We start from the raw sequence: 22,439 nt of genomic DNA, 5'->3' as shown, positions 1-22,439 counted from the left end.
CTGGTTTCTTGTTCCATACATCACTGGTCAGAACAGGGGACTGAAGTCAGTACCAGCACAGTGCACAATCATCTCTGTCTTGGGAATAAGCAGGGGACACCAAAAGGGCAATTCCATTCTACTGTCAGCTATGAAGTCCATGGATCATTGGGGCATAGCAAGGTTGGAGTGGGCCCAGAGACAAGATTTTAAAATGTGCCCCCCCCCGGAAGCTCAGCTCATGAAGTAAAGAAATCTTAAATGAGGCTGACTAGTGGTAACAAAAAGCATAGGAAAATATATGTCTGTGTGTGTGTGTCTGTGTGTGTGTGTGTGTGTAACACCTATGTGCCACAATAGAACATCATCCTAAATTATTTTTTAAAAGGTTTTGTAAATTGTGGACGATGCAAGTCATTTAATGGTACTAGAGAACAAGGCGGTAGCTCCAGGTCTTAACACCCACATCAATTTCGGAGGATGAAAGGAAGCCCCGGCGGGCGCTCGGCTGGGGAAGTCAGTCATGTGACTTGCCTCTGGGCCCCCCCCCAAAGCAGTGGGCCCCCAGACAACTGTCTCCCCTTGCCCTATTATAATTACGCCCCTCATTGTTTGCTCCTCCTCAGTCTGGATGCTTTGTAAAGATCAGCCAGTCTTTGGTCTCAGGAACTCTGGGAAGTGCCTGAGAATAAGCAAATAAATTTGAGTGGGCTGCTCAAATATCTGCCCAGTTCAGGGTTAGTGAATACTTGGACACTGCGGTCTGTTTGAAAGACCACATTGGCTATTTCTGCAAGAGATATTGGATGGGTGAATTGCCATTCTACACTGTTTGTGCGTGCACACATGACAATATCGCTCAGTTTCTCATCATAAGGAGGAATGTGTTTACTGAAGTCATGTGAAAGTATCTCAGGCTTCTTTGCTCTGTCTTCTAAAGAGTAATTCTTTCTATGTGGATAAAGGCCTCTGCTGTATATACACAGGAGAGCAAGCATGTTTGTTGCCACTTATGTGAAGCAACACTCTCCAAGAGAACAACCGCTCAAGAGCATGGCGGGTGGACATGGCTTTTCCGAAGGCTCACCTGCTGACTCAGTTTTTTTTAAGAGCGCAGGGAACCCCCGTCGCTCACCACTCCCAACAGGGTACCGCTAGTTAGTTAGAAGTCTGCAGACCCAGTTTCGTGGACGGGGTCATACAGAGGGCACCCGTGGCGTCGTCGAACGCCCCCAGTTGAGGTGGCCGCTGTCCTCCCCACCTGGCTAAGCACACGAGCAGCGGACGTTTTATTCGGGGGGCGGGTCACACGACTGACATCAGCTCCTGGTCCTACCGCCCTGGAGGGATATCCCGCTAGGCGAGGCGGGATCTTTTTTCGTCAGCGATACTTTTCTTTCTTAAAAAGAGAGAGAGAGAGAGAGAGAAATTATTCTGGTGAGTGGCGGTAAGGCCACTGTGGCGGGCGGCGCTGCGTCCTGCGCAAACGAGGGGCAGGTTTCGGTGGGGTCCACCCAGCGACGCGGCTGCGGGAAGCGACGCTGCCAAGGCGAGGGGGCGCCTCCCCGCCCATGCCCGGCTGCAGCGGGGAGGCGTGGTGGACAGCGAGCCCCCTTTGCCTGCCGCGGGCTGCTGTGCGCGCCGACCATGCCATGAGCGCCTCAGCACACAGCAGCAGCAGCAACAGCAGCAACTGCCGCCGCCGCCTTTTCCTCCACAGCCGCCCAAACGCAGCAGAGCCGAGGCGCCACAGGAGCTGCTGTTGCTGCTGTCGCCGCCCCGCCTCGCCATGCACGGTCTGTGCTGCTGCCTCTGCTTGGTGGTGGCCGCTGTGGTGGGGCTCTCGGTGGCCAACAGAAATTGCCCGGATCTCGTCGTTGACAGCTGCCTCTGCACAGCCGAGCGCTCCAAGGGACCCGGGCGACGAATCGTCCGCATCAAAGTTGTCTGTAGCGGAGGAGAGTTGGTGGAAACTTTGCAGCCTTCCTTACTGCCGAACCGCACCGTGTCCCTGTGAGTAAAGGGTCTGGGGGGAAAGCGGGTGCGTTTGACTTCTAAGGCAGAGCCACTCAGGGATGAGGCTCCGGCTTTCCTGGAGGTCCTTGGAAGTTCATATTCGAAGCGGGAGGGAAAGGCATTCTGCACATGCTCGGAGGCGAGCTCCACAGGTTATGTGACGAATGTCCAGAGCTGAAAATGGATCCAGGATAGCTGTCCCGCTCAGCCTTACGTGAAATGTTGGTGGTTGGATTGGGGCGTTGAAGACCCTGTCATGTTTACATACTGACGTGGGAGTTAGTTAATTCTGTTGCTTTCAAATGAACTTTGTTGCAAGTCAGTGTGTGCTTAATGCTTAAACACACACTATGGCTGTTTCGTTGTGACGAGGGGCTGTGGGATTTGAAAGGATATCTAGTTGTCAAGGGGCTGCCTCTGGCAAAAGAGGGCTGCAGGGATTCAAAACCAAGCAAAGGAATCTATAATCATTCAGGATTTAAAGCAGAAAGACTTGCGTAAAGCCAGTAAGAAGGACGTTTTCATTGCATTCCTCAGACAGAATGGGGATTTTAAAAAACTTTTTTTTTGTTAAGTGTGTGTGGGGGGTGGGGGTGGGGAGCTAGTCCCGTTCAGGAAGAACTGGGATCTCTTTCCTAATGACATTCCTAAATGAAATTCCAATGCAAGCATTTAGTCATTCTTCTGTCTGTGTCATTGGGAAACTTTCAACTCTCTAAATGATATATTTCCTTTCCAGTTGAAAAATGACAAACTCACCTAACAAAGAGATGCTGAGTGCATAGTTTGCGCATGTGTAGCATGCCCTTAAATGTCCCATGCCTTCCGCCTCCCTACAAAAAAGGTTTGACAGGAAAAGATCCTCTGGGAATGTTTTGGTGTGAAAGAGGAAAGGAATTCATAATATTCTGGTACATTGTTCATAAATACAAAGAATTGGAGAGGCTGTGTCAAACTGTGATGGTGTTATAGGTTCTTCTTTTTCTTCTGCTCACTCACTCTTATAGGGCTTATCTACTACTAGAAGTTTGAGTTTTCTTTCCCTTTCATTTCTGGAAGTTCTTGGAAACATTTTGTTTGCTTTTTGGGGAGCAGTGTGTACTGTGGAGTAAATTGCACACTGCCTTGCCCAGTGGTTTTGCAAATAATACTTCCACAATACAGATTATATCAGCTGAGGCATCTTTAAATCTGACAAGAGGATAATTTCAGACCCTAAAGATAACAGGCAAAAACAAACTGCATAATGATGCTGTTTACCGAAATTGATGGCCTGCCCTTAACTGGATTTGAGAAATTAGATATACTGTCCATATTTTTAGATGCCCATTTTAACTGTTTGGAACATGCCACAAGCTTCCTCCCCCACCACCCCCAACCCAGAACTTGATGGTTGTATACTTTGGTATGTTAAAAATACATTTTTGAGTTGCAGTTGCCTATTATATAGACTAAAATGAAAATGTAACATATATTTACACTTCTAAGAATATTTACTTGGAAGTCTTTCACTGAAATTAATAGCAGTGCTAGGTATACATGGATAGGACTGGGCTGCAAGTTAGGAGGCTGATTCACTGCACAGCCAAGCTAAAGAATTTAAATTTAAGTCATGCAGCCCAGTTTTATGCATGTATATTTGGAAGTAAGCCCCATTGGGTTCAGTTGTACTTACTACCAAGTAAGTGTGCATAGGATTGTAGCCCTAATGTAGTCTTGTTGATATACACCCTTTTCTTATAGCTTGATCCACAGTCCAGGCAAAGTGCTAGAATTTAAGCTGATACACTGTCACTAAATTCAGTGGGAAATTTAAAGCACTGGGGGCGGGGTGGGGCAGGGCTTAAATGAGTAGCTGAATGAACTGTTAAGAATAGACTAATGTAATCTACTTATAATGGACCCACGAGTTACCAGCTGCATGACATTGCTCCCTAAATCCTTCCTTCACCCAACTGATCCTGTAGTGCTGAATTTATTTGTTGACAATTCATGCTGTGAAAATTTCCAGTCTTTGCTGAACTTCCTCTTAAAATCAACACGTTTTAGAGACACAACTGAAAAAGATAGTAATTTACAACATCTGTGGAGCTTGTGCTTGGAAATGCACAGATGTACTCTGTGTTCTGTTGCTCAACTTTAGTGAAAGCTGTTGAATTCTTATTATTCCTATGGGAACCTCATTAAGGTACAGATGTGATAACTGTATTTTGACTTCAGAAATATTCCAAACAATGCTATAACACTTTATGATGTTTTAATGTTGCTTCTGTGGTTTTGATTTCTTAAGAATAGAGCATTCTAACTTGCCCATGAGTGTGAAACACAGCCACAATGACCCAGGCTGCAGTCCTATACCTACTTATATGAAATAAAATTCCCTTGAACATGGTGAGATTTACTTCTGAGGAGTCATGCATAGGATTGTGCTGCTTATATATTTCCTCTACCAGCTAGACTTTCTGCAACTTCTTAAAAACAATTGAAAATAGTAAAGACTGCTTTATTTTAAAAATGTGGAGTCATTTTTGTAGCTCTTTGCATCTTAGTCCTAAAATTGATTTTGATTGGAGGTAAGATCCTTTGATTTCAGTTGAACATGCTTCCAAATTAGCTTGCTTAGGAATGTAGATTCAGACTGACATATTTATCTTATAAAAATTTATACTGTTTCTGTTTGCAGCTATTGAATGCAATACACTGACACATTAATAATACTGTTCCCCATAGGGTTATTATATTAGGAAGCAAGTGGGCTGGTAGAAAAATAATGATGGAGAAAATCAATTTAACTCCTAACTAAGATGAAAGTGAGGCAAATAGATAGTAATTTTCAGTTGCTGACACCTAATCCTGTTTGTGGTTTTGTAAAAAGAACGTGTGTGCGCACACACAAACATACACGTACAGGCTTATGAATAAGAAAAATACACTGACTGCACACTTTGTTTAGAACTCTTTTTGGACCTTTTAAATGAGTCTTTCATACTTTGAGAACATTGCAGTATATGGATTTACATGGCTTGAAGGTAATAATTAAAATCTAATACTGTAATGTCAAACAGAGGCTAAAACAAAAATCTAAGTAAACAAAAGGAAAAGGAAATGCCTTTTTCAGTAGCTGAATATGTAACTGGTGACGGTTTGATTGAAAGTGTCAAATACTTTTCTGCACAAAAAGTGTTTATGATGAATTAAGTTACACTGTGTGACATTTGTTCAGCTGCAGAAATTGGTGATAAAAAGCATTAAACACTAATGCTCATAGATGTTTTTCTAGCTGCATGGAAGACGTGGGAAGAAGCAATTCTATGCAGACTCAATGCCTGTTTTATTGGCCCACAGAGAAGGAGCTGCAGCATATGGAACATAACTTTTCAGATTATTTTAACAAACTGAGACTAGAGGGGTGAATAAAGAAAATGTGTGCTACAGATGCAGAAACATATTTTTTAAAATAATAGAAACCATTTTATCCTGTGATAAAATTCCAGTCTTGTAATAAATCAAGATTCATTTTCTTGGATATTCCTTCCATGGAAAATAGACTGAATGACTTAATCTTAAGACTTGTTGCATCAGCACATAAAAGTACTCGGGGTGTACTCACAACTGCACCACCACCACCACCACATCACTGATGCACAGAGATATTATTTCCTTATTGTGAACAAATATGTTTCTGGCAAATAATTAGGTAGAAGATTGAAGATTCATTTTGTACTGGACAGTGACATCTGCCAGTGAAGGGAAATGATGTCATAGATACATTTGTCTATGAGCGTTGAAGTTGTGTTGAACACAGCTAGTCACTCACAAGCATCCAGTGTGTGTCAGATATACAGTGGATGAAGTGTACTTAATAAACTGATACAACTGGTATTTTGGAGGGAAAGGATGCTATGTTTTAATTTCTGTTTATACTGCTGTAGTAGAACACACATGGCAGGATTAAGCATAACTGCTGCTAGATATCTTGCCAATGTGGGCCTTTACCTTGTGCCTGAGTGTCAAGAAAGAGTTTCTCAGTCTTGATCTGTATTAACAGGTTTTAGAAACTATACATCATATAATTGTCTAGGCTATTGAATGCGAGACCCACATAAATTAAAGTGCACTGGCAGTTGAACCCAACTGACATGATTAGGCAGCTGCTCTGCCTTATTGATGTTTAAAAGGGAACTTTGTTTAAAATATCCTGCATGCATGCCATTCTGACTAATAATTCATGTCCTTAGAAATGAGAACTCTGCAGTCTTAGCCGAATAGAGTTTGATTTCCCTGCCCCAATAGCATTTGAAATGAGCATTTTCCACTGGAATGTTGGACTGTTATTCCATATATTATTATTAGGAGACTGATTGAAGCCATGGCCCTTCTTTTTCCCTTGGCCACCAACTCTAACAAGATAGTGCTATTATAAAAATGTGTTGAATTACTGTGCTCACTATTTCTAACACTGGAGATACCAAAAACTGCTGCAGTGTAAATCTTCTGACTAGAATTATTATAAAACAGTATTTTGCAATCTATCTGCTGGCAGAATAATGAGCGTATAAGAGCATATTTTAGCTGAGACATTTACACTATGTGTTAACAGTTCAGGAGAAGACAAATTCAGTGATTCGGCAAATAATCTCCCCCCTGCCCCCTCGAGTGTGAACTTTCCATCTTTGGGAGTGTTTATGTGTGATATCATGAATACTTGCAAAAGTCTGTAGACGTCTCACATTGTCTATGTAGGTTGGTTAGTAAATAATTCTGGGGAGGAGTCAGCAGTTGTGGTGCACACTGGCAGCCATGGCACTGGGGAATGCAGGCAGGAAGTGCTGGAAGCCAAATCTAAGTTGGACAGATGACTATTTGAAAACCTCCAACAAAGGAGCGCCTACCACTGCACGAGGCACTGTTGAACAGCTCTTACAGTTAGGAAATTCTTCCTAAGTTCTAGCCTAACACTGCCTCCTTGTAATTTCAACTCATTGTTTCTAATTCTTACCTCAGGAGTAATACAGAACAAGTCTGTTCTTTCTTCCATTGACAGCCCTTCAGATATTTGAAGGCAGATGACATATTTCCCCTCAGTCCTCTTCTCCTGGATAAACATCCAGCAACTTCAACTGTTCCTCATAAGATCGTTTCCAGACACTTCACCACCTTTGTTGCTCTCATTTGAACCTGTTTCAGTTTATCAATATTTTTCTTCACGTGCAGGGCCCAGAACTGGACATGATATTCTAAGTGAGGTCTGACTAGTGTAAAACAGTCACAGTTACTTCTCATTATCTGGACATAATGTTTAATGCAATTATGTGTCACCTAAGATTGCATTAGTGGTTTTTTAACAAGAGCATCACACTCTTGGCTCATGTTGAACTTGTTGTCCACTAAGGAACACCTATGTTCCTTTTACATGTATTGCTGCCAAGCCTGATATCCTCCTGTTGCTGCTGTTGTTACTATTTATATATGCTTTTCAACACAAAAATTCTCAAAGTGGTTTATACAGAAAAGAACATGGTTCCCTGTCCCTAAAGCAACTGGGGAGACCCGAGTTCAAATCCCTATTCAGCCATGATAACAGCTGGGTGACTCTGGGCCAGTCACTTCTCTCTCAGCCTAACCTACTTCACAGGGTTGTTGTGAGCAGAAACCTAAGTATGTAGTACACCGCTCTGGGCTCCTTGGAGGAAGAGTGGAATATAAAATGTAAATAATAATAATAATAATAATAATAATAATAATAATAATTATTATTATTTTTAAAAAGTCCAAACTCAATGGCGGGAACACCATACAAGCCATAAAAACCTGGGCTATACCTGTTATCAGATACACTGCAGGAATAATAGACTGGACCAAGGCAGAGCTAGAGAAGCTAGATTGTAAGACCAGGAAAATAATGACCATCAATCATGCTCTGCACCCCCGCAGTGATGTAGATAGGCTCTACCTCCCTCGCAGCTCAGGTGGAAGAGGAATGCTGCAAGTCCATCAAACAGTAGAAGAGGAGAAAAGAGGCCTTGAAGAGTATATCAAGGACAGTGAAGAAGATGCACTTCAAATGGTCAATAACGAGAAACTATTCCACACCAATGAAACAAAGCAGGCCTACAAGAAAGAACAAGTCAAGAACCGAGCAGAAAAATTGAAAAATAAGCCCCTGCATGGTCAATATTTGCACAATATAAGTGGAAAATCAGACATCACCATGACCTGGCAATGGCTTAAGAATAGTTACTTGAAGAAATAAACATAGGGTTTAATACTGGCTGCGCAAGAACAGGCACTAAGAACTAGTCATGTGCACGGACTGGTTCGGAGGCCATTCTAAAGGCCTCCAGACCGGTCCGGTCACGGGGTGGTTTTGGTTCGGGTGGGGAGTTCTAATTAAAAAAAAGGGGGGGGGCTTTACTCACCCCTTCCAGCAAAGTCACGTATTTTATGTAGTAATCGGGCGGCAGGGTGCCGCCCGCTTCAATCTCCGCTGCGCGGGCTCCTTTGTAGACATAATCGGGCGGCAGGATCGCTCCCAGTCCCTGCCGCCCAGTCCCTGCCACCCTGCAGCTATCAAGGGGTTCCCCCCTCCCCGCCGCCCCCTTCTTGTCAAATAGCCCCCCATTACAAGAGGACGGTAGGAGAACTCCCTGCCGCCCGCTCGCCTTGCCGGCTTGGCTTGAAATGGCTTCTAGGAAGCCTTTTGCGCACGCGCAGCGGAGCCTGCGCAGGAGCCCACGCAGCGGAGATTGAAGCGGGCGGCACCCTGCCACCCGATTACTACATAAAATACGTGACTTTGCTGGAAGGGGTTAGTAAAGCCCCCCCTTTTTTAACTGGAACTCCCCACCCCAGTGCCGGACCGGTTCCGTGCACACCCCTACAAAGAACAAATGCAATAAGAGCAAAAGTCGAAAAATCCACAACAAACAACAAGTGCCGCCTTTGTAAAGAAGCAGATGAAACAGTGGACCACCTAATCAGCTGTTGTAAAAAGATCACACAGACTGACTACAAACAAAGGCATGACAAGGTAGCAGGGATGATACACTGGAATATCTGCAAAAAATACAAGCTACCTGTAGCCAAAAATTGGTGGGACCATAAAATGGAAAAAGTTGAAGAAAATGAAGATGTAAAAATATTATGGGACTTCCGACTACAAACAGACAAACATCTGCCACACAGTACACCAGATATCACTGTAGTCGAGAAGAAAGAAAAACAAGTGAAAATAATCGACACAGCAATACCAGGGGATAGCAGAATAGAAGAAAAAGAAATAGAAAAAAAATCACCAAATACAAAGATCTACAAATTGAAATTGAAAGGCTGTGGCAGAAAAAGACCAAAATAATCCCAGTGGTAATTGGCGCCCTGGGTGCAGTACCAGAAGACCTTGAAGAGCACCTCAACACCATAGGGGTCACAGAAATCACCATCAGCCAATTACAAAAAGCAGCTTTACTGGGAACAGCCTATATTCTGCGACGATATCTATAACATGGACAATAAAATTCAGCCATCCCAGGTCCTTGGGAAGGACTCGATGTCTGGATAAAACAAACCAGTCAATAACACCTGTCTGACTGTGTAAACAAGAAATAATAATAATAATAAAGCATCATCTGTGTCTTCCTCTTGACCAGGTGGTGTATAGTAAACTTCCATGATGGTAACAGTTTTATTTCTTTCTCCTTTTATTTTTACCCATACACTTTTAACTGTGCTTTGACACTCTGATTCATGGATTTCTGTGCTGTTTTATAAATTCTTAATCTTTATATATAATGCAATTTACCCCTCCTCCTGCTTTTTGTTTGGTCTATTCCTTTTAAATAAGCGATACCCTTCAAGTATTGTATTTCAATCATGAGTCCCATCCCACCAAGTTTCAGAGATACCTCTTGGGCTCTGTTTGCCTATATTTGCCTTCAAGCTCAAGTATTGGTTTTATACGCATTCATTCATTCATTCATGTATTCAGTTTCTACTCGGTGGTGGACTTTTGTCTCCCTCCCCCATTGTGTTCAGTTTTAAATGCTTCTGGTTTGCAAGGTTCCTGCCAAACACGTTCTTTCCACTCTTTGTGAACTGCACCCCATATAGTTCCAGAAGTCCTTAATGTAAGTAGCTTGGGCTGTAGTCCCAGAATCCAGACCTTTATTGACAACACTGTCTTTGTAGCCAGCTGTTTACTTGCAGAATCCTGCATTTTCTTTTGCATCTTGACCTTCCACAGGAAGGATAGATGAAGACACCACTTATGTACCCAGCTCATTCACTTTCCTACTTAGTGCCTCATAGTCCTTATAGATCCATTTTATGTTTGTTCCAACAATATCATTCATTCCGACATGATTCTGCAGGAAGGGGTAGTGGTCAGTGGGTTTGATGGTGTACATGGTTATTTTTTTCTTCACAAAAACCCTGTGAGGTAGGTTAGGCTGAGAGATGCCTGACAGGCCAGAGACACCCAGTGAGTTTCATGGCTGAATGGGGATTTGAACTCTGGTCTTCCCAGTCCTAGTCCAACATTCTAACCACTACACTATGCTGGCTCTCATCTCCTTGTTAGGACAGTAGTTGGGTTCCTCCCAGTCATGGGGGACTGGGAGACTTCCTCCTCTGCAGCCCAGGATTGCAGTTGTTGTCCAGAGTCCAGATAGCAGCAGGTCACCAACCATAGATAGAGCCTTATACTGGTTGCTCAGCCCACCCATCTCAGTGGGATCTAAGCCTCAAATGGGTTTCTCTCTCTGAGTTTGTCCGCTTGGGGAGCCCTAGCCCTTTCAGGTAGGCAGCACACAAGATAGGATCTCATGCGTGCCCTCAACCGTGCCCAATGAGGAGGTGCCTAGGGCAGTACTGAAGTTCCACACAAGCCATATTTCAGGCTATGTTTTCTGGATCCCACAAAGTAGTGTTCTATAGTGTTCGGAACTATAATCAGTTTAAAATCATTTAATATCATGTGGCAAATCTCTTATGTCATTTATGTGCAACATGCTTTTTTAAAAAAGTCTTTTAAAAAAAAAGTCTTTCCCCCCCTTTCTTTTTTGAGTGTGGGATTGCTTTGCTTTTTGTGGTTGCCTTTTTCTGTGTTATAATAGAACAAAATTGGGGCGGTTTTTTCCTCTGTATTTGGTTTGGAATAGTTGGGGTTTTCTTTTTCCATGAAATATTACATGTCCAATGTATACATTATTCTGATAATAAATAACAAATATTGAAATTTGTTTTGAAAAGCTCAGCAAAGGAGATAATTGTTTCTTAATGGATTTTATAGAGTTATTCAACTTTATATCCATGTTTCACTCTATGCAGCACACAGAGCAGTCCCTAGGGTTAGGTGAACTGGGCAATTGTCCCCAGCATCACTTCAAGGGGGCCTCCAGATTGCAGACGTTAGTGCTTGGCCATCTTCTGCAGTGGTCACTTGGACTCTGCTTGCATCAAGTGAGAGCTTGACTCCTCCTCTTACTTCCTCTTTCAATTCCTCATTCATTCCCTCTATGTATAACTGAGCATGTGCTGTTACTGTGCTGCTCTGACTTTCCTCTTGTTCCAGTTGGCCTTTGGAGACAAAGGGGCAGAACAGTGCAGCAGTGGCACATGCTCTTTGGCCATTGCTGCTGCCTAGAAAGTGGGAAAGGAGGAGGATGAAGCAGAGCAGCAGCAGCAGCATGGCCTCTTGCCTGCCTATCAGCCAACCAGCCAAATGACTGACAGATGGACCCTGCCTCTCCATACCACCTTGCCTTTCTCAACACTTGATGCAGTCAGAGGCAGGCAGAGACTTAATTGGTGAATAACACAATGCAATGTGTGTCTACTCAGAAGCAGGTCTGATTGAGTACAATGGGACTTGCTCCCCTATAAGTGCATATAATATTGCAGTCTTAGAAACGTTGAAATGTCACTATCTCTTTTGACAATTGGGAACTTAGGATTCATACATATAAAACATAAATCTTCTAACTCACTGTGGAATGATGGCTCTGGGTTGAATATGAATTTCAGATTGAAGGTAGATTATGAGACTGGTGAGTGTGTGTGTGTATGTATGTGTAGATAGATAGATAGATAGATTACGGATGTGCACAAATCATTTTTTAATCCGATTTGTGCCCAAAACAAATCACCCCTGATTTGTTTTGTGTCCAGATCTAACCCCGCAAATCACCCCAGACTCAAGTTGTATTTGCTTCAGTTCAATTTAGATTTGGACCAATTCGGACCACTTAACAAGTCCGAGGAGCACCAAATTTGGGTGGTGGATAGGTCCCCATGGGTGCCACCTATCAGCCAATTTTTAAGGCAGTGGGACACTTGGTTGAATTTTATTTTATTTTATTTTTATTTATTAAAACATTTTTATACTGCCCAAAACTTAAGTCTCTGGGCAGTTTACGACAGAATAAAAACAAAGTAAAACATTCGTTAAGACAAAAATGGGGGGGGGGACACACACATTACAATAATTTTAAAATTTTAAAATAATGTTTTAAAACAGCATTAAAAACCATTAAAACCATTAAAACAACATTAATTAAAAGCCTGGGTGAAGAAATGTGTTTTAAAAGACTTTCTTAAAGCTGTCAGAGATGGGGAGGCTCTTATTTCACTAGGGAGCGCATTCCAAAGTCTCTGGGCAGCAGCGGAGAAGGCCCGTCCCTGAGTGGCCACCAGACGAGCCGGTGGCAGCTGCAGATGGACCTCTCCAGCAGATCTCAGTGGGCGGTGGGGTTCATGCCGAAGAAGGCGTTCCCTTAAATACCCAGGGCCCAAACTGTTTAGGGCTTTATACGTTATAACCAGCACCTTGTATTTTGCCCAGAAACATATTGGAAGCCAGTGTAGCTCCTTCAATACAGGAGTTATATGGTCTCTCTGAGATGACCCAGAGACGAGCCTGGCTGCCGCATTCTGGACCAGCTGTAGTTTCCCGACTATGTACAAGGGCAGCCCCACATAGAGCGCATTACAGTAATCCAGTCTGGAGGATACCAGCAGATGTACCACTGTTTTGAGGTCATTCATCTCAAGAAACGGACGCAGCTGGCGTATCAGCCGAAGCTGATAGAAGGCACTTCTGGCCACTACCTCAACCTGGGAGACCAGGGAGAGGCTCGGATCCAGAAGCACCCCTAGACTGTGTACCTATTCCTTCTGGGGAAGTGTGACCCCATCCAGAACAGGCAGATCAAAATCATCTCTTGAGTTCCAACCCCACACAATGAGTACCTCCGTCTTAGCCGGATTCAGTCTCAGTTTGTTATCCCTCATCCAGCCCATCACTGACTCCAGGCAGGCATTTAGGGAGGTTATGCCCTCTCCCGATGATGCTGACATGGAGAAATAGATTTTGGTGTCATCAGCATACTGGTAGCACCCTGCACCAAATCTCCTGATGATCTCTCCCAGTGGTTTCATGTAGATATTAAACAACATTTGAGACAATATGGAGCCCCACAAAAGTTCAGATTTTGAAGAACAGGAGTCTCCAAGGGACACTATCTGGAACCTGCCCGAGAGGTAGGAGCGGAACCACTGCAAATCAGTGCCTCCAACTCCCAACCCCCTCAGATGGTCCAGAAGGATACTGTGGTCGAAAGTATTGAAATTTTAATGATTTTTATAGTTTTTACTGATTTTGAACATTTCCACCATGGAAAACAATGGGGATTCGAAATTGCCATATCCTAACCCTAACAGGGACCCCCAGCTTTCATTTTTTTTAAAAAAAGCTAAGCTCTAGCCCTTGTAGAAGTGGAGTTATGGAGCAAATGTATAGTCAGGGGCGAAACTACCATTAGGCAAGAGGAGAAGGCTGCCTGGGGGCCCCCACGCCTCGAGAGGCCCCCCAGAGGCAAGTCACATGCCTTTCCAACACCCGCAGAGCTTCCTTCATTATGATCCTGATTCCTTCCTTCGACCTGGCTAGTATCTCTCTCTCTCTGTCTCTCGATCCTCCCTCCCTGCCTCTCTCCTTGTAGGCTCCTCCTTCCCCGTCTCCAGCCAGCCTTCTCTGGTGTTAGTTAGGGCTCACAGAAAGGCTCTCATTGGCTGGCGGGTGCATAGTGTCGGCACCCTTCACACGCATTTGAAAAGTCCAGAAGGAGCAAGAAGACATTGCTGGGTTACAATTCCCCCTCCTTCCAAACACACACACCTCTCATTTTGCTGCTGGCTACAGGCCTGGGAAACTCAGCTCTGCTGCATGTGCTGCCGCTGGGGAGAGAAACGGTGCCGTGGAAAAGCCAACCCCAAGTTCGGAGCAAAGGCGGCATGCATGCAGCAAAGCCCTTGTCTGCAGAAGCAACTCTAAGCCGGGAGCGCTTTTACCCATGGCGAGGGTGGAGGGACGAGGCAAGCAGAGGGCTAAAGTGGGGAAGTGGAGTTTTCTGGAGAAGCTGGTAAGAAGCCTTCTGTGAGGACAGTCCCCCTCCCCTCCCTCCGAATGCAGCCTTGGCTGGATGATGAGTGTGCAGCAGCTGATTCATGCAGTTGAAATAGATTGGCTGTGCCACAGGGGTTCCCTCCCACCTTTGAAAAACTCACCAAGAAAAGAGATTCAAGGGAAGGGATCTTGCTTACTTGCTTGGTCTGTATATAGTTATATTTATAATGATATAGTTATAAACATAACTATATAAATATCCACCATATTAATAATGGGGATGTGAGTGCGCTATATATTGTGAAGTGTGTGTGTGTGTATCAGCGAGGGGCCCATTTTAAAATTTTGTCTCTGGGCCCACTCCAGCCTTGTTACGCCCCTGTGTGTAGTCATTATTTTTCAAGTGTTTGGATTCTTTGGTGTATAATAACTTTTCCTCATAATGAATCCGTATGAGGATTCATTGCACACCTTCATTTCTTCTGCTCATTTTGACTGTCACTGGACAGTGCCAACTGTAAACTGCCATGTGTCAACTACATCCGCCCCCCCCACCAACCTGCAAGGCTGTGCAGTACTCATTTTAATTTTTAAGAATATTGAAATGTTTAGATTATTTGGTGTCTAATAACTTTTCCTCATAATGAATCCCTATGAAGATTCATTATACTCCTTCATTTTGACTGTCATTGGACAGTACCAACTGTCAACTGCCATGTGTCAACTACACCACCCTCAACCCCCCGCCCCCACACACTGGGGTACTCAGTTTATTTTTTAGGTATATTTGAAGTGTTTCGATTCTTTTGTGTCTTCATTACACACCTTCATTTCTTCTGTTTATTTTGACCCTACTGCTTTGCAGGTGGGGGTGGGGAATTAGTGGCATCCCATGTTCCAACTACCCCCCAACCCACAAGCCACTGGGTACTCAGTTTTTATTTTAGGGATTTTTGAGGTATTTAATGAATCCTCACAGGGATTCATTATGAGGAAAGGTTATTAGATACCAAAGAGCCTAAATACTTGAAAAAAATCCTAGAACATAAACTGAGTAATACCCCACTGCCTTGCGGGTGGGAGTGGGGTGTAGTTGACACATGGCACCTTGACAGTTGACACTGTCAAAAAGACAGTCAAAATGAATAGAAGAAATGAAGGTGTGTAATGAATCCTCATAGGGATTCATTGAAGAAAAGTTATTATACACCAAAGAATCCAAACACTTGAAAAATAGTGACCACACATTTTGCTCCATAACTCCACTTCTACAAGGGCTAGAGCTTAGCTTTGTTTTTTAAATGAAAACTGGGAATCTGGGGGAATTAATAGGAGGAATCTGAATCTCAAATCAATTCAAATTGAATCAGGTGCAATTCAATTTGTACCCGAATCTAGCCAATGGACCACAGGGGTGATTTGTTTTGTCTCCAAATCACCCAAATCAGTTAGATTTTGGTACAAATCAATTTGTACCTGAATCAACTTGCACATCCCTTAGATAGATAGATAGATAGATAGATAGATAGATATATCTCCAGAAACTCTGATTTGCCCTGCCCCCCCATCCAGGCACAGCCTGGCAATACATAATTAGAAATACAAGGAGGATTGTATCTACAAGAGAGTATTAAACTTCCCTGTTTTTCAGTTTTGGTTAGATGTCAGAGGTGGCTTTGCTATCAATAATAAAACCGACTGTCCACAAAGTCATTCTTCTTCCCACACAAAAATGATAGGGCATATGATCTAGATGCTGGATTTTGACATACTAGGAACAGTAGGTGTTCTACCAGATCTGCACCTCTCATTGTGTTAGCTGCTGACTCCTTTTACTGATAATGTGTGAATCTTTTTGTCTGAATCTTGCCTATCTTCTTTATGTACAATATTTGAAGTTAATATTTGGGGCAAGCCTGGAGAAATAGGCATATGGACCCTCCTGGAATGCTCCTTTTTCTTCTGCAAGGGAACAGATCTTATTTTTGCATGGAAACTTTAGGGCAAGAGCTTGCTTTAATCATGAGGACATTAATGAGGTCATTCACATGACAAGGTGGGTGGGGTGGTGGCAGGGAGGCTGGTTAAACTCACCTTCCCCTCAGACTAGTGCTGTTTTGTTGCTGGGGGGGTGCGAATCACACTCCCAGACGATCAGCACGGAGCTCTGGAGGCTGGTGCACAGAGCTCTGGAGGCTGGGACAATGAATCTCAGCCTCCGGATATCCCACAATGCACTGCATGACACGTGCAATGCCAAGGGGGATTCCTCCAGGAAATGGGCACTTTAGACACTCATCTGTGTCTGCTGGGGCTGAATATAGCCCCAGCGAACACACAATCCTAGAGTCTAACCCTGGCTAAGAGTCAGGTTTCAAAGTGGGTCTAGGCAGCGCTACCCTGCCGGGATCGGGCCCCATCCCAGTGGTTCTCACTCACGTGCAGCTTAACTGAGGCTGGGCTTCCCTAGCCTAGGTTAGGGTGTTTGTGAGAATAGCATCAGTAATTCTTAAGGCCTTTGAAATCAATGAGGTCAAAGATAGGCATGTCTACAGTGTTCCATTAATTTCAATGAGACTTGAGTACAACCCACTTTTTAATTGGGATCTCAAGATCTAAGGAAAATATGCTATATAAATACTGTCTGCTACTTTCACTTTTATCTTCTCTTCCCAGTCAGCCACCACTTTTGAGTTCCTTCAGTTTTTCTGTTTAGTTTTTAGTAATCACCTGAAGTACAGTTCATTTAGGTGTGCTGACTCAGTCCCAACCAGGTGCGCAGCCAGTTGAATGGTGGCTTTGGTCCGGCCCCTCCTGGCGGCCTCTCTAGCGATGTCCCATGAGCATGGTTTCACATGCACGGGGCCTGGCTCTGGCTCTGGAAGAGCCCGGAATACACTCCCCCACCCATACCCGGGCTCTGGAGAGCCCCGAGCAAGCTCTCACCTGTCCTTTTCAGGCAGTGTTTGCTGCCTTACAGCCTTTATTTACCTTTCTCTCCCTCCAGTGAGGGAGAATCTATTTCCCTTTCTCTAAATTGGCATAAAATGTATTTTCGATGGTATCTCACTCCAGTGATGATTGCAAAGATGGACAATAAATCGTCTGGAAACTGCTGGAAATGCATGAACCAGGTGGGAACTTTCTATCATATGCGGTGGACATGCAGTAAAGCTCAGCAGTTTGGAAGACAATTCATCGCAAGATGCAACAAGTTTTAAACATTAACTTTCCTTTCTTACCAGCTATTTTTTTGTGTTAAATATTACAAAACCAACAAACAAATATATATAACCTAAAATATACTGAGTTGTCTTAATACATGATAACTTCAGCTAGGATGCTTTATACTTTACATTGGAAAGTCAATTCAACCCCATCATTAGATGAATGGCAACTTAAGCCATTAGGAGAGGAGAGCTGGTCTTGTGGTAGCAAGCATGACTTGTCCCCTTAGCTAAGCAGGGTCTGCCCTGGTTGCATATGAATGGGAGACTTGATGTGTGAGCACTGCAAGATATTCCCCTCAGGGGATGAAGCTGCTCTGGGAAGAGCAGAAGGTTTCAGGTTCCCTCCCTGGCTTCTCCAAGATAGGACTGAGAGAGATTCCTGCCTGCAGCCTTGGAGAAGCCGCTGCCAGTCTGTGAAGACAATACTGAGGTAGATAGACTAATGGTCTGACTCAGTATATGGCAGTTTCCTATGTTCCTAAGCACTGGGAATATGCATCAATGGCAAAGATTACTTCATACATAAATAATAAATCAGAGGTTAAATTTGTTTTAATGTGGGAACCATTTATGCATTATAATTTGGCACATGGTTTAACGCCACATCTGAGATTTGGATTCTCTTTCTAAAGAAGGCCATAAGCTTTGCATTTTAAATTTTGATGTCATGTGGTTTGATGTTGTTTTTTGTTTGCTTGTTTATTTTGTTTGCTTGTTTGTTGTTTTTTGGTGGTTTGAAATTAAAATAATTTTTTAAAAAATATTTCCCTTTCTCTCCCTCGCTGGAGGGAGAGAAAGGGAAATAAAGGCTGTCAGGCAGCAAATGCTGCTTGAAAATGACAGGGGAGAGCTTGCTCAGGGCTCTCTGGAGCTTGGGGCTCTTCCAGAGCCCGAGCCACTCCCCCCGTGGGCTTTGGTGGCCCTTTTCATTGGCGGCCCAGGTTCTTTGAACCCATTCACACAATGGTGGCTCCACCTCTGGTCCCAACATACTCTTAGAAATGCACATCTTTTCCTATGCTCATATCTAAGAAATGTTTTATGTCTGTTAAATGGTCTTCTGTTATTCACTATTCCCAGCTTGACTTGGTTTTCCTGACTTTGAATTGACTTCCTCTTTCCTCCTTTCTTGCTTCTCTAGAGCTCTTGAACTTACTTTCTGTTCCAAATGTCTCGGGTCAATTTTACTCTATTTCAGGGGCATAGCTAACAATGTTCACTGGTGTCCAGTGAACACAGGCTGCCCCTTGCCCCTCCGCTTTCCCACTCACATTGCTTGCTGCTTCTTCAGTTTGCTTCCTGCCCTGCTGCTCCTCACCCCTGCCACTTGGTAGCTGGTTCGCACAGTGGTGTTGTAGGGATGCCCTGTGGCTTCTCTCCTGCCTCAGACCAGGAGATAAGTCATAGAACCCCTCAGGACCGCATGAGCCAGCTAAGAAATGGAAGGCACTCATGTACCTTGATGCCTAATCTGGGCAGATGTATGGCCTCCATTTTGTAGCTGGTCACACAGTGGTAAGGAGTTTGATGGCTTCTCTAATTTGAGTGAGGTGAAGCCAATGACCATCCCACCACCACTTCATAAACTGGCTACTTAGCAGTGGGAGTGAGGAGTGGTGGGGCAGGAGGCAAGAGTGGGGGAGAGGAGCAACGAGGGCAGCAGGAGAAGGAGAAGAAGTGTCAGCAGCAGTAGGGAAACAAAAATAAAGTAAAAATGTTTACAGTGGCTCTGGCACTGTGAAAAGAAATTAGAAGAGAGGGCCTGATGTTCATTTATTGTAACTCTTCCTTTTCTTGGTGACCTGTTTTCTATTATAACAGTTTAAGTCTCCTCCCAGCACTAGTCTCTATTGTGTTAGGTGGACTACAGTTAACAACATGGACTTGTACTCCTCAGTTCTTCTTATCTGTTCAGAATCTTACTTTGGGAACTGGAGCTCTTACATCTCAGTGGCTACTTGCCCTGAGTAGGCAAACCATCACACTATTGCAAGTGTTCTTGAAGGAGAGAACACCCAAATGAAGACTACTCAAAATGGAAACCTTGCCTTTCCTCACTCTGTGAGTTTGTGTTGAGAGAGAGAGAGAGAGAGAGAGAGAGAGAGAGAGAGAGAGCCACATAACACTTCAGAAGCAGATTTTATCTGCTAAGTTCTAAATTGGACAGCTAAGAAGAATGAATTAGTTCTAATCTAGAACACTAGGAACAATACCTTAAATTATTGGAACACACTAGAAAAAATGGAAACAATTTGAAACACCTGGCTGACAATGTGCAAACTATTATAAAAGTATTCAAAAGCAATCTGTTCTGCCAGAATGCAGTAGCAGAATCTTGAAATGTTTTTATGGTATTTGGGACTGTAGGCAATTAGGGAAGCTGCTGGTTTTTGGCTCTGTTTTTCCTGCCATAGAATCTTCCTAAGTAAGGACAGAGTTTCTCCCTGACAAATACTTTGCAGATCTTTCTTTTCTTCTTTCAGATCTCTAAAGTATCCAGTTATTGCTGAATAGTATTGTCGCAGCTAATGAAGGTTGCATAGAGAGCATTTCATAGATTCAGAACCTGTTAGGAGTAATCATGATAATGGCTTTAAGAGCAGTCTTTGGCAAATGTGTGTGTATCAACGTATGTTGTAAGGATCCCTGATATTTGCCATTATGCTTTGCAATATTCCAGACAGTAAAAATGACATTTTGCTATTTTAGCCAGAAATCAAGAGCTTGATTTTACACATAATTTTGAGTAATTCCCAAATGTACACATAGCCCAAAGAACATACCGTAGTTAAAGAGGGATATGCAAACATTTTCTGCATTGGGTGATGGTCTTGAAAATGGAAATGCTTCAGTACTCAACCTGGTTTTGGTATTTATTATCTTGTGGAATCTGTTATGATGGCTGTTGTGTTTTGACAGAAGTTATTAAAAAGCAGTGCATTTTCTGCAGAGTGCCAGGCTGAGTGAGAGCCATATGCTGTGGGCAGGGTGAGATAAATGTGGAGGGCGGGAGTCTTTGGACACACACATTTACTTGTGATAGTTCCAACAGATGTGGCTCTTACCTAAGGTCAGAGTGGGTGGCGGCCACCTGAAAATATTTGTCAGCCCTTTTACCTCCCTTGCACATCTTCTGTAACCATTTCTCTAACTGCCTCCCTGTCTGTGCCTCTTCCCTGCTTGTAGTCCAGCCCCTTTGTTTATGTAGGGCGAGTTACCATACTTTTGTCTCAAGGGGGATCCTGTAGAGAGTGTGGGGGAGGAGTCAAGAGGAAAAGGGAGGGAGAGGGAAGGAGAAAAATGGAGTTGTTGCTGAATAAACCTTTAGTTTAATCTACTTAAGTTTTTATTGTGTGTATGAGAGAAGCAGCTATAAAACACTACTCAGAAGAATGCAATCACCATTTTGGTTAGAGAGCAGGCAGTCAGGCTTACTGTTGGTAAGTCTGATCTTTTGCTGGCTTTGTTTGTGTTTGTGTTTGTTTGGAGGGGAGGAATGTAACCTTTGCTTTCTCTCCCTTGCTCGCTGATCTGTATGTAAAGCATTATGGCCCGTTTCCAAAATAACATGCCATAAAACATTGGATAGAACAGCAAACTGTAAGACTCAACTAATTAGATAAGAACCTGGTATAAGGCCAGAAAGTTATTTGGGGCATATGCATAGATTTCTAAGTCCAAACTGCTTTTCAAATAATTGCAGAAGTGGCTTTGCAAGTGGGTGTGATGTATGTAGAGAGAGAATGCATTATGCTGGAAACAAAATAATCATTTAAAAAATCCATTTGCTATGCAGAGAGCAAAACCTAACCAGGTTTTTCTCTGGATTGTGGCCAGTATCTGTAACATTAATGTGTCCACTGGGGTTTATGGCTCATTGGGCAAGGATTAAGGAAATGATCTCTATTAAAAACATTTGTTGCTTGCTAGGATGGACACTCAGGTTAAGTGTTGGGGAACCCAAGGTGGGCAGAGAGTGGCACCCAGCTGTTCTGCAGGCATGGACTAGGGAGAGGGTTCTGCAGGCTTCGACTAGGGAGAGGGTGCTTCCCATGGTGTCCTCTAAGTTACAGGATATGGTTCATAGCTGCATCAAGCATCATGGAAAACCCTCTGATTTTTCTATTATGTATGCATTTTTAAAATAGGCCGGGAGAGCTACCTTTGTCACTTCAGAATGCATTTGTTCTCCATTTTGTAGCTAGTCTCTGCTTTACCTGTGACTTATATAGATGCATTTGCTCTTACATGTATAGCCTGTGCTTCCTCCAAGAAGCCCAGAGTGGTGTGCATGGTTACATGTATCCTCTCAAAAGCTCTATGAGGAAGGTTATGCTGAGAGATATGTGATTGTCCCAGAGTCACCCAGTGAGTTTTATGACTGAATAGGGATTTGAACTTGGATTTCCCTAGTCTAGTCCAGCACACTAAACACTGTACCACTCTGGATTAGAGTTATTTCTGGTGGTGTTTGTTTGTTGATGTTAGTATTCATTTTTGAAATAATTAGGCAGACAGAGCTGGCCTGGTGACTTCAGAATGCATTTACTCTCCACAGAAGCAGCCCTTTGTAGCTGGACTGTGCTTTAGTTGTGACTTGTACAGTTCCTTTCAAACATAGTGCTTGTGTTTGATCCTGCTGTGTTAAATACAAATCTATACACTATGGTAGTCCTGTTAATCACTATAAAGCAACTGATGTTTTCCATATTTCTCTGTATCTCTGCTGATTAGCAATTGAGATGTGTGTGTGTGTGTGTGTGTGTGTTTGTATTTTGATCCCACTCGTTAGCTACAAATCTACACTTTGCCAG

At 43.4% G+C, this 22,439-nt stretch overlaps 1 protein-coding gene across 2 annotated transcripts in view; it reads left to right on the top strand.

Moving 5' to 3' along the window:
- The first annotated feature begins 1,535 nt into the window (after positions 1-1,535).
- Positions 1,536-22,439, top strand: part of ADGRA1 (adhesion G protein-coupled receptor A1) — a 676,883-nt gene continuing 655,979 nt past the window's right edge. For both annotated transcript variants that reach the window (XM_053309873.1, XM_053309870.1), the window contains exon 1: positions 1,536-1,992. In XM_053309873.1, the coding sequence (XP_053165848.1) occupies positions 1,769-1,992 (224 nt within the window). In that variant the 5' untranslated portion in view covers positions 1,536-1,768. The remainder of the gene's footprint in view (positions 1,993-22,439) is intronic.

Source organism: Hemicordylus capensis, chromosome 3, assembly GCF_027244095.1.
Source record: "Hemicordylus capensis ecotype Gifberg chromosome 3, rHemCap1.1.pri, whole genome shotgun sequence".
NCBI classification, from domain to species: domain Eukaryota; kingdom Metazoa; phylum Chordata; class Lepidosauria; order Squamata; family Cordylidae; genus Hemicordylus; species Hemicordylus capensis.
Note: the sequence above shows the minus strand (reverse complement) of the source record. Positions and strands in the feature narration are given on the sequence as shown.